Source organism: Marmota marmota, unplaced genomic scaffold (genome assembly GCF_001458135.2).
Source record: "Marmota marmota marmota unplaced genomic scaffold, marMar, whole genome shotgun sequence".
Classification (NCBI taxonomy): Eukaryota; Metazoa; Chordata; class Mammalia; order Rodentia; family Sciuridae; genus Marmota; species Marmota marmota.
In genome coordinates this window covers 90,524-107,859 of record NW_026000058.1, presented here as the reverse complement: position 1 = coordinate 107,859, position 17,336 = coordinate 90,524, and the positions used below count along the sequence as shown (strand labels likewise).

The 17,336-nt window shown below is 38.2% G+C and overlaps 1 protein-coding gene across 1 annotated transcript in view; it reads right to left on the bottom strand.

Moving 5' to 3' along the window:
• Positions 1 to 6,267: 6,267 nt before the first annotated feature.
• The window catches only part of LOC107160409 (zinc finger protein OZF-like), a 52,091-nt gene continuing 41,022 nt past the window's right edge, over positions 6,268 to 17,336 (bottom strand). Inside the window, exon 4 of the mRNA XM_048813865.1 lies at positions 6,268 to 12,173. Coding sequence (XP_048669822.1) covers positions 10,696 to 12,173 — 1,478 coding nt within the window. The 3' untranslated portion in view covers positions 6,268 to 10,695. The remainder of the gene's footprint in view (positions 12,174 to 17,336) is intronic.

Sequence of the window (17,336 nt, the reverse complement as noted above, 5' to 3'; positions counted from 1 at the left end):
CCATCCATTTACTGGCAAATATCATAAAGACATTCTTCTTTATGGCTGAGTATTATACCAAAACCCAGGTTGACTCCATAGCTTAGCTATTGTGAATTGTGCTGCTGAAAATATTGATGTGACTGCATCACTGTAGTGTGCTGAGGATAGCCTCTTCAACAAATGGTGCTAGAAAAACTGGAAATCCTTATGTAGTCAAATGAAATTTAACCCTTAAAACTGAACTCAAAGCATATCAAAGACCTTGGAAGTAGACCAGAAACCCTGCTTCTACTAGAAGAAAATGTAGGCCCAACACTATAACATCCAGGCTCAGGAACTGAATTCTTTAAGTACACTCCTAAAGTGCAAGAAATAAAATCAAACATCCACAGATGGGATGGCATTAACCTCAGAAGTATTAAAATTGGTGAGCAATCATCCTGGATAAAAAGCTGTATTGCAAGACCAGAAGATGGTGAGATGGTGGAAAGCTGCATTCCATTTCAGCCTTGACTCATGAGCACAGCAGCAGGAGTACAGCTACTCGGGTTGATGAAAGAGGAATTTCACAGAATATAATATTAGACATTTAATTGGATTAGGGAATCAGAAATTTGAGTACAAAAACAAAGAAAAAGAATACATAGAAGCCAGCCCACCTGCTACATGGGTACCGAAAGCAGAAAAGATTCCCCACAAAGGAAGGGAGGACACAGAGAAACACAGATTTAGTACAGAAAAACCTGAGATCAGAAAAGCTGCCTGAACTTGGTTGATCCAAAGGCTGCACTGTTTAAAATCTCTAGCAATTAGAGAAATATAAATCAATACTATACTGAGAATTCATCTCACCCCCACTCAGAATGGCAAATATTAAAAATAAAAGCAACAATAAATGATGGCAAGGATGTGAGGTAAGAGGTTCACTTAATACATTTCTAGTGGGACAGCAAATTGGTGCAACCACTCTGGAAAGCAGTATGGTGATTCCTCAGAAAACTTGGAATGGAAACACCATTTGACCCCATTATCCCACTCCTCACTTTAAACACAAAGGGCTTAAAATCAGCATACTACAGTGACACAGCCAGCCACTTCAGTATTTAATAGCAGCTCAATTCACAATAGTCAAGCTATGGAACCAACCTAGGTGCCCTACAAAAGATAAATGGATGAAGAATGTGGTATACATACACAGTGGAATACTACTCAGCCATAAAGAAGAATGAAATTATATCATTTTCCAGTAAATGGATGGAACTGGAGGCTTTTATGCTATGTGAAATAAGCCAGTCTCAAAACCCAAAGGCAGAATGTGGATGCTAACTCACAAGAAGGGAGTGGAAAATTAGAGGTTCATTGGAATAGACAAAGGGGAATGAAGAGAATGGAGGGGGGCCTGGTAATAGGAAAGACAGGAGAATGAATAGGACACATCTTTCCTATCTTCATCCTTAAATACACAACAATGTAGCTCCCCATCATGTAAAACCATAATAATGGGGGATCCTATTTTCAACAAGTTATACTTATTCTATATATGTATAATATGTCAAAATATACTCTACTATCATGTAAAAATAAAAATGTTTTTAAAAAAATATTCAATAATAATACTGTATTCCTAGGGCTAGGGTTGTAGCTCAGTGGCGGAGTACTTTCCTAGCATGTGTGAGGCACTGGGTTCAATCCTCATTGCCACATAAAAATAAAAATAAATAAAATAAAGGCATTAAAAAATAGCTATATACACATACACAAACTGTATTCCTAAATTTAAAAGAATTATACTTGTAATTCCCATGACTTCAAGTTGAGGTGTTACTATATTAGCTCACATAGCTGACTCCTACTATCCAATTCCTGAACTAGTTTTTTGTTTCATTTTATTTTTATTGTTGGTACCATTGCTGAACACAAATACTAGACAATAAATAGTGCTGCAGAACTGTAGTAACAAAAACAGCATGATATTGTCACCAAAATAGACCCAAAGTCAATAGGACAGAATAAAAGACAGAGACAAAGCCACATACTTAGATTCTTCTGATACTTAACAAAGGTGCCTAAAATATATATTGGAATAAAGAGCCTTTTAAATAAATGGTGCTGGGACAACTGGATAACTATATGTAGAAACTAAAACCCTACTTTTCACCCTGCACAAAACTCAAATCAAAATGGACCAAAGACTTAGGAATTAGACCAGAAACCTTACAACTGCTACAAGAGAACATAGGGCCAACACTCCATCATATAATTGCTGGCACCTACTTCCTTAATAGGACACTCAAAGTGCATGAACTAAAACTAGGAATAAATAAATGAGATGCCGTCAGACTCCAAAACTTCTTCCCAGTGAAGGAAAGAAATAAGAGTGTGAAGAGAGAGCCTACAGAATGGGAAAGAATCTTGGCCAGCTTCTCATCTGATAAGGGATCAATATTAATACCCAGAATATATACATAACTCAAAATACTTCATACAAAAATATCCCAAAGAACCCAATCAATAAATGAGCAATAGAACTAAACAGAAACTTCTTAACAAAAGAAACACAAATGGCCAGCTATATGAGAAAAGGTTCAACGTCACTAGCCATCAGGGAAATGCAAAATGAAAACAACACTAAAATTTCATCTCACTCCAGAATGGCAATGATCAAGAATACACACAACAAAAAATGCAGGCAAGGTTGTGGAAGAAAAGGTACACTTGTACATTGTTAGTGGGACTGCAGACTAGTATAACTCCAGAAAGCAGTATCGAGATTCATCAAAAAACTAGAGATGTAAGCATCCTATGAGCATCAGCCCATTCCTAGGTATTTTGCCAAAACTTCTAAAATCAGCATACTACAGTGACAGCTACCTCAATGTTTATAGCAGCACATTTCACAATGGCTAAATTATGGAATCAACCCTAGATCCCCCTCAATAGATAAATAAATTTAAAAATTCTGACATATATATCATATATATGACATGTGTGTGTTTATTCACACACACACACACACACACACACACACACTGGGGTTCTACAAAGCCATAAAAGAGATTGAAATTATGGTGTTTGCAGGTAAATGGATAGAAATGAGAATATCATGCTACGTGAAATAAGCCAAACACAAAACGCAAAGCTTGAATGTTTATTCTCATGCAGAAACTAGAGTAAAACAAAGGAAATGGGGAGGGCAGTGAATGTGTTCCTAGTCCCTTCATGGTCGACAGTCACTCGGCTACCTTGTTGCGGGGTGGGGGTGGGGGGTAGAGATGCGGAATCAACACACAGACTCTGGGAGCTGGTGAGAGAACTGGCTGGAGACCCACCTCAGGTCATTGTCCAGTAGCTCAGTTTATTTTTGGAATGCACACAACTGTTATAGGGTTTGAGTGGGGCATGCCTATCAATCATACATAAGCCAGACAACATCCATAAGCCAATCATCTTCTGCCTTACGTAACCACACTGTGAGGAAACTCTAAATATTGCTGTCATGGCAGAAAGCAATCTAGAAGGGTCTTTAGCCCTTACTGAGTCAGGGGTTTCATGCTCTGAAGCCCCTGACTCTCAGTTTCCTGGCGGGGCAGTTTGGCAATGCTAACCACAAGTGCTGAGGATGTGGTTTCACCCCATCCTGCAGGCGCTTCTGTCAGGCCTGAAGGAAGGTGGATATTTCAGGCACTTCCGAGCTGCTAGTAGCTGCTAGCTGAGGCTGAAAGTTATTCCAATAGGGCATGATAGAATATCATCCAGAGGGCTGGGAATGTGGCTCAAGCGGTAGCGCGCTTGCCTGGCATGAGTGAGGCCTGGGTTCGATCCTCAGCACCACATACAAACAAAGATGTTGTGTCTGCCAAAAACTAAAAAAAAAAAAATAAATAAATATTAAAAAAAAAAAAAAAAAAAAAGAATATCATCCAGATAAAGGAAAGAGCAGTATTAGAGAAGACCGAGAGACAGAGTGCAGGAATGGGTAAGGGGAGGCAATGCAGAGTGATTTTTTTTTTCATTCTAAATGGACACAATATATTTATTTTTACCTGGTGCTGAGGATCAAATCTAGGGACTCAGGCATGTGAGGAAAGCACTCTCCACTGAGCCACAACCCCAGCCCCAGAATGAACTCTTAAAAAGTTGTTATGTGCACATATAAATATGCCACAGGGAACTCCATCTTTATGCTTAGGTAGGAAGAACCAATCAAATACAAATTAATAGATGAACAAAAGGAAGTCTAGTGGAGTAGATGAAGGAGAATTGGGAGAGGTCAGGGAGGATGGGAGGGAAAAGAGAGGGAAAGGGGTGAATCATGAACTGAAGTCAAATTGCATGCATTTTGTCCAAATAAACCCACTACTATGTAATGCTGCACCCCTTCCCTGACACAGGAAATGACAAGGCCTTCCTGAGGTGGATGGCGCAAGGCGACTGACCTCTGGGGCAGCAGAGCATGTTTCTGGGAATTGAATGTTTTTTGTTTGGCTTTATTGTAATTGGAATATTACTCACCTCTCATATGACCATTGAGTCTATGGGAATTAACATTACTCTCCAGGTAAACATAACAATCCTGGAAAATAGGTCAGCTTGCAACAACTGCAATAATGTAGCCAATTCTCATAAATAGTTAAGTATTATAGCAAAACTCCTTAAGGAAAAAACAGTTAAGAAAGTTTATGAAAACCTTGTCAAAGTTAATCTAAATAAGCCTCAAGTAACTACTCCTGAAAGTCCAAAGGTCCTTCCTGCTAAAGTAGGTCATAAGGAAAAGAATAATAAAAAATATAGGCCTATGTCAACAGTCATGGGGCCCTATGGGCCAGCCTACATGATTGGAGGTAGATTTTGGTATCCCCCTCGTAGACCCGGACCAGAGTCAACTCCCACCTTGCCCCCTTGGTCCTGGACAGGAAAATATGATCCCAATATAGGGTTGATAGTAAATGTTAATAATAAATGGGTACGCTATAGAGATTTAACTAACTGGGAACAAATCAGACATAGGGGGACCCCTTGATGCTTAAAAATTAGAGAGGAAAAGTTAATCATTAGATAACAAATAAGTAGATGGTATTGGATTCAGGTACCAGCTAGCAGGACTGAATGGTATGATTCTTTGCCATTAGAGTGATTAAAAATAGTAGCCAAACCTTTCAAGTTAACCACTTGCTATAACTGTGGCACCAGTCCAGGTTTGAAATACGATAAATCAGCTTGAGGGTAGAGTAAATGTCTGGGTCATGGTTAAATACTATTAAGCTAAGTGGAACAGCTCAAGGCAAAACACGAAATGAAAGTTAAAAGTGCTTATTGCTGCTTAGGATTAATGATTATTTTTGTCTGATTAGGCTTACTCAAAAATGAAACTGTACTTCCTTGAATAACAATTTCTGTGCTTCCTGCCTTGTAACCACAAAGTATTGTAATCATTCCAAAAAGAATAGTATATATGATTCAAGACATAAGATTCAGATTCAGCACCTTCACTTTTGTGTCTGTGTTTTTCCGCTGTTCCTCGCCAACTCCTTGTTATCCAATCAAGGAAGTCCTCCGAGACACCATGCTGAGGCTGGCCCCCGGCAATGTATGACTATAGAGTTCTAATTTTAAAAAAGAAATATATGTAAGAAAATCATTGTAAAATCAAAAAAACGCAAAAAAAAAATTCTATGGAAGTTTGGCTGTAAGTGGGAGACACATACTATCCTGGAGCCAGTTTTCCCCCCAATTTTATTTATAGTAGGACAGGTTTTATGATATTTTTATATTTCACATGCTCCAATTGGCAAATGGGGCATTGAGACATGAATAGACAAGCTGGGGTTTATAGGGCCTAAAGACCAAATCAGGTGCTTTCTTCTTAGGTAGTCTTCCTTCTACCTCACTAGGCTGTCTCAGTATCACAAACCTTGCCACACTCTCTAGAGTGGCTTCCCTTTCCTTCACCTAGGGGGACCTCAGTGTGTGACAAAAGGAAACCAGGGCTGTGGGACAGTGCTAGGTGGCAGGCACATTCATTCCACATGGTAGACATCCACTTCTGCCCCAGTCTCTTGCCTGCCTCTTCAGATAAGCATGTTTACCAGACTTCTCTGGCTCTCTTCAGTATCCAGTCTCTATCTTGCTTTCCTAGTTTTGATTTGAATGTTAACAGAGGCCCACTCCCCAACCTCTTGACACATCATTCCACTTCTATGTCTTCTTCTGTTTTGCTTTTTTTTGCTGCACCAATCCAGTTACCCTCTCCATTCGCCTGTATGGCCATATCCTTTATCACTTCTGCTCATGTTTCTTCTCTAAGTCTGAGCCTTCAAGGCTCAGAATTTCAAATTCTCATGCCATAAATTCTTGGGTCATGTTAATCCTTATTTTCTCTAGTTGTGCTAAATACTCATTTTTTTTTTCAGATAATGACTTCAATTTTCAAATGAAATTGGACAATTTCAGGGACTTTTTATTGTGGCCTTTAAGTAAGAAGCATCTGTGAATTGCCAAGCACAGTATCCATCTGGCAGGAACTGCTAAGCATACATTAGATTGTTGCCTTCCCCTTTTGGAGCTGCCTTGGTCGGTGTGGTGTTGAGTCACATCTTCACTTCCCTCTAAAAAGGCTTCCCTGTCACTGTTTTCCCATGCACCAGCTAAGATGCAGCCCCATGGCTCAGTCTCTACTCTTTCTCTTGTTCCCAGCCCCCAGAGGCCTGAACTGGAACCTGGCTGTGACCCACTCTTCTCTTAGCAGGAACTCCTTTTTTGGGATGCTTTATATTTTGTAAACTTTTGTTTTACAAAATTGAATTGAACCCAAGCCTTCCTGCATGCTAAGCAAGCATTCTGCCACTGAACTGCACCCCAGCCCTTGATCAATATTTTAACATTTACATATATATATATATATATATATATATATATATATATATATATATTATATGCATGTGATTTTGTGCATATTTAGGTTTCACTACAGCATTGTACTAGACAGCACATAGGGAAAAAAAAGTTGGTTTTTAAAATTGTACCTAACAGGTTTTTAAACTAGAAGTTACATTCATTTGGAATACCTGTCCATCAAACTTTTTTCATTCTAAATAACATAAACATATCAATCTGTTGACTTTTGCTTTTCCATGGGGCATATGTATGCTGATGACATGACAGGGAAGTCCTGGTGCCTTAGATCTTGTGTGGTGAAGGCTAGACTGTGTGTGATTTGGGGTGCAGGGTGTTTGAGGTGTCCTGAACACTGGCTGTCTTTCCTCCCTAGATTCAGTTATTTCCTCTGCAGTTTGGGATGTTGGTAAGAATTTTCTGCCTCTGGTCCTTCACAGCTCTGCTTTCTTTTCTCCTGGCTCAAATACTGTCATTGTCACTAGGACAAATGGTATAAATATGACATCTAAGAGGCTTGGACACAATGAAGGAAAATTATTAATGCAAATAACTGTCAGTCCTCTATAAGTGTTATGTGAATTTAGAAAATTTTCTGTGTGCAACAAAGCCTTCAGTCCTGTTCATTGACTCTTCTGTGGCTGCCTTTCTTCTCATTTTTCTTCTTGCCACAGTTGTCCTATTGCTCTTTTTGCATCATTGCCCTGTACACATTCTTTTTTTTTTTCCTGTACACATTCTTAAATGTGCTGTCTGTGTCCAGCTGATTTGCTTGTCTGTGCCTTTTCTATCCAGAAAACTTTTCATGTTTATGCTATTCTTCCTGAATAGCCCACTTGTCAATGAAGACAAAATTTGTCTTCTGGCAAGTTTGTCATTATGCAATGATGTAAGAAAGTTTATAAAAATAAAGAAACCAAAAGGTCTCTATGGACTTGACCCACTCAGAATTTTTGAAGGCTGCCTTTCTTGATCCTGGGCTCTTTCACTGTCTCTTTGCATTGGTGGGAACTGAGAATATTATCATAAATAACAGCAGATCCTATATTATTGTGGTTTTCTTTTTCAGAGCTGGATTCAGATGATCCTCCAGGAATGAAGAGCTCTGCCAAGCTGGAGGGTGATACTACAGGTGGCTTCTTCACCAACAAGCATGGCTGCCATATCATAGACCACATCAATGACTATACTGCTCTCAGAGAGCAGATTGGGGAGAGCAAACAGCTGGTCCAAAAGATCCTGTCTCTCTTGAGGCCCACATGCAACTTCCTGGGCCTTGAAGCTCAGAGCTCAGAGGTAGTCACACCTGCAGCTCTTAGGTTCACCCTTTCTTTGTGCCCTTTGTTCTTAATTCTACTTCCTTCTCCATTATTTATTTTTGTGGCCTGCATCTTCACTTATTCTAGCCAGGACCTTGCTTCCCTGTCTCCTGATTCATTCTAAGTTCTACTCTGTTGTAGAGGAGGCCAACTAGATATTCTCCATCAGAGTCACAGAGAAGCCTGTGCAGCATTGCCACCATCAATAAAGCATTTTTTAAGTGTTGATGTCCACATGATGTTGAAATCAGCACCCTAAGACTTTCAGGATTTACAAAGTTCATCATATCCCAGATCTCCTCATGCTGAAGTGAGAGGGAGTAGCACTAGTGATGATTTTCCATTGCTGTGGTAACAACTTTCCACAAACATCATGGCTGAGAACACATCCAATTATGTTAGAATTGTAGGTTAGGAGTCCCCCAGGGGTCCCACTGGTCTAAAATCACTGGGGGATACAATCATTGTATCACCCAATGGAGGACCTCAGGCACATCCTGCTTCCTTGCTTTTTCTGGCTCTAGAAACCCCTCACTTCTTGGCTGGAGGCTGCTTCCTCCACCTTCAAAACCAGCAACAGCTGGCAGAGTGCCTGATCCATCACCAGACTTCTTTGTCTCTTCTTTCATTTTAAAGACCCATGGGATTACTTGGATTGTGTAGATGATCCTGTGCCATCCAGGATGGTCTCCCCTTCTCAGAATCTTTAACATAATACCATCTGCAAAGTCACTTGCAAGATAATGAGGCATGTTTATTATCATGGGAAAAGGATCTCCTGGGAATGACATTATTCTGCCTGCCACATACTCTTAATTCATGTGCAAAATGACATTGGAATTAAAAACAAAAATAAAAATAATCTTTAACTTAAGCCAAGTTAGTAAAATTAAGACACTACCTTAAAGCATAGTCTTCAAAAGCAACTCAATATTAACTTCAAATTTAGGCCCTAGAAATTCTCCAGTGATGACTTCAGGATTCCCAAGTATCAGATTTATTTTATATGTGGCCCTTATTTTCTGAAAGGCTGGCTTTGAATGCAGAAATCTCATCTGAGGCAAAGAGCACACAGTGAAAGGGGGAGGTAGAGGAAGATTTGGTGTACCTGGAAGCCTGCAGACTTTTGCTCAGTACACAGAGAAGTCTAATTGGAGTGCTTGGATAGTTTTCTTTGAGTCTGCCTTGGTCTGTCTTCTCTGCAGTCTATATCATTCTCATAACTGTCTTAATATCTCCACAAATACAAACAGAAAAATTATAACAATTTGATTTATGCAAATTATATTTCCCAAATAAGTTTGATTAATGTGTACAATAATTAAGAGATGTTACAGTACTATTTACCCAATAGTATGTCTTACTGTTACATAAATCCCTTAGTCAAGTGGAAAACTGTGATACCTTTGAGATAATGACATGATTCAATACATGACAGTGTTAACATATTAACATTCACTTATATTTATTAATATGTTGCATGCATAATATGAATATAGGTAAAAAGGCACTGTAAACTGGGCAAGGCGGCCCATGCCTGTAATCCATGCAAATTGGCAAGCTGAGGAAAAACTTTCACAAGTTCAAAGTCAGCCTTAGCAACTTAGTGAGATTTTAGGCAACTTAGCAGACCTTGCCTCAAAATTTAAAAGAGTCGGGGAAGGGAGGGGTGTGTGTGTGTGTGTGTGTGTGTGTGACTGAGAATGTGGCTCAGTGGTTAAGCATCCTTAAATTTAACCCACAGTACAAGAAATGAAGTTTAAAAATTAAAATTTTTAAAAATATATTTCTTATAATTTTCTCCAACATTCAAAAGTGCAAATATTCAGTAATCGTTGATTTATAAGAAATGCATATCCTTTCAAAGATGAGCTATCTGCACTCTGGATGTATAATATCTACAATGATTTTGTTATCTCTCCATATCTCCTAATAATATTTAATACATTTTAATAAAAAATTAAAGCCAGTTGCTCATTTTCTATATTTAAATTATTTTCTCTTTTACTGACCCTCAAGTACATCAAGTTATGAGGTATGGATAAGGACTTTAGTATACTTCCTTTATATTTGTCAAGGTTTTTATTGTAAATATTTCACTATTAAATATGACACATATTTTGAAAAATGCTGTTTAACCTTCACTACAGGAATAAGGTTTCAGATGTTTAATAAATTTGAAATTTAAATAAGGGATTGGAAACATTATTTAACTTTTTAAGGTTGCTGACGATTATGAATTCTCCAAAGTTCAGTAATGTTTGAGCAATGTCTATGAGTTTTGAAACAAATTTTTCCACTTGACCCTCTCCTACTAGTATGTTTTCTAGGTGTTGAGTAAGGGGTGACCTATTGTGGGAGACATTTTCACATTGTAACAGTTTTTTCATTTGAATAATTTTTCTCTGCTATAATAATTTGTAGAAGTTGTCTCCAATATGAATTCTCTGATGTCTAGTAAGGTTTGATGGATGATTAAAAGCTAGCCACATTCTTTGCATTTCTAAGTCTTCTCTCCAGTATGAACTCTGCTGTGCTTAATAAGGCTTGATTTTTGACTATAAACTTTGTCACATCCTTCACATTTGTAGGGCTTCTCTCCAGTATGAATATTTCTGTGGCAATTAAGGGCTGATTTTTGAATATAACCTTTGCCACATTCTTCACATTCATAGGGCTTCTCTCCAGTATGAAGTCTGCTGTGGTAAATAAGGCTAGTTTTTCGATTAAAAGCTTTGCCACATACTTTGCATTGGTAGGGTTTCTCTCCAGTATGGATTCTCTGATGGCGAACAAGGCCTGATTTTTTGCTAAAACCTTTGTCACATTCTGTACATTTGTAGAGCTGCTCTACAGTATGAAGTCTGCTGTGGCAAACAAGGCTTGATTTTTCATTAAAAGCTTTGTCACATTCTGTACATTTGTAGGGCTTCTCTCCAGTATGAATCCTCTGATGGGGAATAAGGTATGCTTTTTTGATAAAAGCTTTGCCACATTCTTTACATTTGTAGGGATTCTCACCAGTATGAATTCTGCTATGGTAAGTAAGGTATGATTTTTCATTAAAAGCTTTGTCACATTCTTTACATTTGTAGGGCTTCTCTCCAGTATGAAGTCTGCTGTGGCGAATAAGGCTACTTTTTTGATTAAAAGCTTTGCCACATATTTTGCATTGGTAGGGCTTCTCTCTAGTATGGGTTCTCTGGTGGTTAATAAGTCTTGATTTTTTACGAAAAGCTTTGCCACATTCTTTACATTTGTAGGGCTTCTCTCCAGTATGAATTTTTCTGTGGTAATTAAGGGCTGATATTTTAGTATAAACTTTGCCACATTCTTCACATTTGTAGGGCTTCTCTCCAGTATGAACTCTGCTGTGGCAAATAAGACTACTTTTATGATTAAAAGCTTTGCCACATACTTTGCATTGATAGGGCTTCTCTCTAGTATGGGTTCTCTCGTGGCTAAATCGTCTTGATTTTTTACTAAAAGATTTGTCACATCCTGTACATTTGTAGGGCTTCTCACCAGTATGATTTCTGCTGTGATAAATAATGTGCTTTTTTTTAATGAAAGATTTGCCACATTCTGTACATTTGTACGGCTTCTCTCCTGTATGAATTCTCTGGTGGTGAATAAGCTGTGTTTTTTTAATGAAATCTTTGCCACATTCTTTACTTTGGTTGGGCTTCTCTCCAGTATAAATTCTCTGATGGCAAATAAGGTGAGATTTTTCATTAAAAGCTTTGTCACATTCTCTAAATTTGCAGGGATTCTCTCTAATACGAATTCTATGGTGGTGAATAAGGACTGACTTTTGATAATATAATTTATGATGTTCATTCTCACTTACAATTTTCCATATTTTTCTTTGTTGTGAATAGTCAAGTTCATAATTTCCATATTTTCCATTTATCACTTTTTGAAGTATATGTTTTATGCCCTGGTCTTGTGAAAATTCTTGGATATGATGAGAAGCCATGCCTGAAATAAACCAATATAAAAATTATTTTACTTACTAGGCTGAAATGAATATATTTTCATAGTAAGATATGAAATTATCACCATGTCAAGAAATCAGTGAGGTAGCAGATTAGTAAATCCAAGGTCATCATTATCCCAGAAATATATAAGTTAAAAATGTACAGACAAAATTACCTTGTGAAAATTACAGAAACTATTGTAGAGATCACAGTATCCAAGAGAAGTATATTACTAAGGATAATAATAGAGAGAAGAAAATATGTAACTTTTCCCCAATACAGCCATTGCTCCTCCACAATATAGCATTGTGCATTTAGAAAAAACTTCACCAGCTACTTTCATTCTCAGTAGAATAGGGGAAATATAAAAGATACACACAAGCATTTAGGGCTTTCTTGAAGTATTTGAAAACTGCTTTCTGTCTACCATGACACAGAGACCTGGAATTAACAGATAGATTTTGGATGATAATACCACAGTTATTTAACAAGAGTAAAGAGACTCTGGACTCTTTTAATAAGAAAAATACACACATATGTCTAGAAAAATTCTCCATGAAAATGAGTTTGGAAGGGAATAAAAACCTTACAGAGCCTACATCCATATTATCGGGATAAAGCCAATATGACCTTCAAGACTAATAAATTGTTTTTTACATTTTTAAATTTGTATTATTTGATGATTTGTTTCATTGAAAAATTCAACTTTGTGTATTTACTAAGTATATCATGGTATTTTAAAGTATATATACAAAGTGAAATGACTAAATGAAGTGAACCAATACATGCATTATTTCACATATTTATCAGTTTTGTGCTTACAAAGTATTGCATTCATTCTATTAGTATTTACCAAGAACATAATATACTACACTCACCATGTGATACAAAAATACTCTTGACCTTCTTATGCCCATTCAAATAAAAATTTGTAAACTTTGACTAACAATATTGCTGAGAGCCACAGCCTAGTTGGAATGAGTTGGAATGATGCATGGCATTTTTGCCAGAAGGGAGTGGTTGAGAGGTGATACCAGCGAGCCATTGAGATGATGATGGTTATGTTAAGCTGTGTATTCAATTGTATATTAGACCCTTGCTGTCCTCTTCAGGTGGAGTTCTCAAGGGGATTCCTGGGGATTCCTGGGGAGTTCGCATTGGTTGGGGTAGTTCCAGAAGAGGGATTTCCGGTTGGTGGTGTTCCTGGAAGGGCCGAGTGGGTGGCGTTGAGTGGGTGGCGTTCGTGGGAGTTCAGGCAATAAAGGAGTTCCTGTTTGAACCTACAAGTGCCTCGAGGCGGCTCAGTTATTTTGTGCCCAGCCAGACTGCGGCATATGGTGGCCTGAGGGTAAGTGATAAGGTAAACTGCTCGATTCTGGGGGCAGTGCGAGAGGATGGATAACCATTTAAAGATTCTTCTTTTGTTTTGTTTCACTTTTGTTGCCAGTCCCTGGAGATGGGTGGGATGGAAGAAAAACAGCTCACATCTGAGGAAAACTATTTGCATCTGAAGAACAGATGGGGAGAAAGGACAGATGGACATTTCAGGAGGATAGAAAGGCTGATATAATGAATTTTTGTTCCATTTTTGTTTCATTTTGTCTCAGTTTTGTTTTAGATTATCTTAATGAGGGGTATCTTCGTCATGGAAATATGAAATTAAAAATTAATAAGAACCAAACCGAAAGGGCATTATAAAGTGCTAGAGGAAGGAGGCATCTCAGTAAAATCAAGAACAGTTAGGGCATACGTTAAGACGATACAAAGGTGTAGCCCATGGTTCATTAAAGAGGGGTTGTTAAATATATCACAATGGAACCATCATGGTGAAGATTTTAAGATACAAAAGGAAAGCCCAGGAACTCTGCCAGTTGGCATATTACCATATGGACGTTGTTACAATCTTCTTTGCTTAGTCAAGGAGAAGACATTTTAAATCAAGTAAAAGAGGAAGACTCTCGAGTTAGTCAGAGGAAAAAAGTTTAGAGAAGAAGGGGCTATCAGGAGAGAAATTACAATGGGAGGTTGTTACTAACACCTTTCTATCACCAGAGGGCGTAAGTGTCTAACCAACAGCTCCGCCTATAGAGACAATATATGCTGAGTGGCCATCAACCCGCGTAGTTGATAGATGGGATCCTGAGACACAACCTCAAAGATTAGCATGCCCTGTATTTGAGGTGGCAGGAGGGCAGTGAATTCACCATGCTTTAAATTTCAAAACAGTGAAGCAGCTAAAAGAGGCTGTAACAACCTATGGTCCTCAAACACCCTTCACTGTAAGCATGGTCGAATCCATTACCAACTTGAACATGACGCAAGCAGATTGGACTAGTATGTGTAAAGCTGTGCTAAATGTAGGACAATACCTGTTATGGAAGGTTGCCAATGAGGAATTTTGCAAGGAGACGGCTAGGCGAAATGCAGCAGCCAGTTATCCTCAGAGAAATCTAGATATGTTGTTAGGAAAAGGACCTTATGAGGGTCAGCAGCAACAAACTGCATATGATCCTGCTATATACTCGCAAATTGCTACAGATGCAGTTAGAGCATGGAAGACTTTACAAGGACATGGAGATTTACAAGGTCAGTTATCTAAGGTAATACAAGGAGCTAATGAACCTTGCGCTGAATTTGTAGATAGGCTTATTCAAACAGCTACCAGAGTTTTTGGGGACACAGAACAAGCAATGCCATTAATTAAACAGCTAGCCTTTGAGCAAGCAAATTGATGGTGCAAGGAGGCCATTAGACCATGGAAAAATGAAGATTTAAACACATATATTAAATTATATAGAGACATTAATGAACAAGGGCAAGCCTTGGCAGCTGCAGTACAACAGGCTTTAGATGCCAGGCCAAAAACATGCTACAATTGTGAACAAACAGGACATTTTAAAAGGAATTGTCAAATAGGAGGAGAGTTTAACAAAACTAGGTATCAAAGGGATAGAATACCAGGTATTTGCCCACGATGCTGTAGAGGCAGATATTGGGCTAATGAATGCTGTTCTCAAACCACCATAGAGGGTACTCCATTATCAAAAAACGGGGGTTTACCCACAATACCATGGAGAAAAGCATCGGGCTCCATTACCAAAAAACGGACAGGAGGGCCCAATGCTCCGGGGCCCACAACCACAAATATACGGGGCAATGGAGGAACTCAGCAACACCATCAGGGTAGTGCCCAGGACACATTATCCATTAGATCCCTCATCAGACAAACCAGAGGGAGCGCAGGGTTGGACACCTGCACCTCTGCCAGAGCAGTACTAACTCCAGAGATGGAAGTTCAAATCATTCCCACAGAGGTAAAAGGACCTCTTCCCCAAGGAACAGTAGGCTTATTATTGGGACAAAGTTCTTCTACTCTAAAAGGACTTATGATAAAAATTATAGCCAGTTCTCCAAGGGGTATATCAGTAATTTCACCAGGAGATAGAATACCACAGTTACTAATAATACCCAGCCTACATGATAAATTTTCCAGTCATACTGTAGAAAGAGGTTCCAGGGGATTAGGCTCCACAGGTGTAGATTGGGTTATGCTTTCTTTAAATTGAGATTCTCGCCCCATGCTAAAACTAAATATTCAAGGACATGAATTTAATGGGCTACTGGATACAGGTGTAGACCTTAGCATCATCTCTCGTCAAGAATGCCCAAAATTTGGCTGTTACAACCAGCCACTCAAACGCTTCGAGGCCTCAGAGTGGCAAATAATCCCCATAGAAGTACAATGGTATTAGATTGGAAGGATCCTGAAGGATGTGAAGGAACTATACAGCCATATGTACTGGATCATCTTCCTATAAATTTATGGGGACGAGATGTCCTAGATCAATTAGGTTTGACATTAACAAATAACATCAATCCAAATGCGCCCACTATTATGGCTAGATAAGGTTTTAGGAAAGGAAAAAGATTAGGAGAACAAGAACAAGGTATAGCAGCACCAATACAAATAAATCAAGGAACAGACAGACATGGATTGGGTTTTCAGGAGGGGTCATTGAGACAATAAAAATTACTTGGAAATCAGAAAGGCCAGTATGGGTTCCTCAATGGCCCCTGACTAAAGAAAAGACACAAGCAGCCCATGACCTGGTCAAACAACAATTAGCGGAGGGACATATACAACCTTCTGTATCTCCCCATAATACTCCCATTTTTGTCATCAAAAAGAAATCTGGTAAATGGAGATTATTGCAAGATTTAAGAGCCACTAATAATGAGATGTTTATGGGACCTGCTCAATCAGGGATTCCCCAATTGTGTGCTTTGCCAAAAACCTGGTATGTTTTAGTTATAGATATTAAAGATTGTTTTTTTTTTCAATTCCAATTCATCCTGAGGATAGTCCACATTTTGCATTTACTATCCCTGCACTGAATCATGAAGTTCCTGATCAAAGATATGAATGGAAAGTACTCACTCAAGGGATGGCTAACAGCCCAAGTATATGTCAAATTAATGTTAACAAAGCAATCCAGCCACTTAGAAATCAAAATCCTGAACTACAAATATTTCACTATACGGATGATGTATTATTAGCACACAAAGATAAGAACACATTGCTAGAATGTTATGCCACACTTACAAACTTATTAAAAATTATAATCTAGAGATAGCAATAGATAAAGTACAATTAAATTTTCCAATTAATTATTTAGGAGTTCTATTATCCTCAACCATGGTCCGTCCACCAAAAATTCAAATACGAGTAGATCAACTCAAATCACTTAATGACTTTCAAAAGTTATTAGGAGACATAAATTGGATAAGGCCTTATTTAGGTATACCAACAGGAGAGTTGGGACCTTTATTTGATATCCTAAAAGGTCCATCAGATCCAAATTCACCCCGAATGTTAACGCCTGAAGCAAGAAAGGCATTAAAAATCATTGAAACATATATGGAAAATATGCATTTGGATAGAATTGATATAAGTTTGCCTTTATTATTTATTGTACTACCAACAAAAAATATTCCTACAGGAGTATTTTGGCAAGAAGGTCCATTATTATGGATACATTTATCTTATTCTCCTAACACTATTCTTACTAGGTATCCTGAGGCTGTAGGACAATTAATACTCAAAGGAATAAAAGCAGCAAAGGGAGTGTTTGGAATTTCTCCCAATAAAATTATTACTCCATAT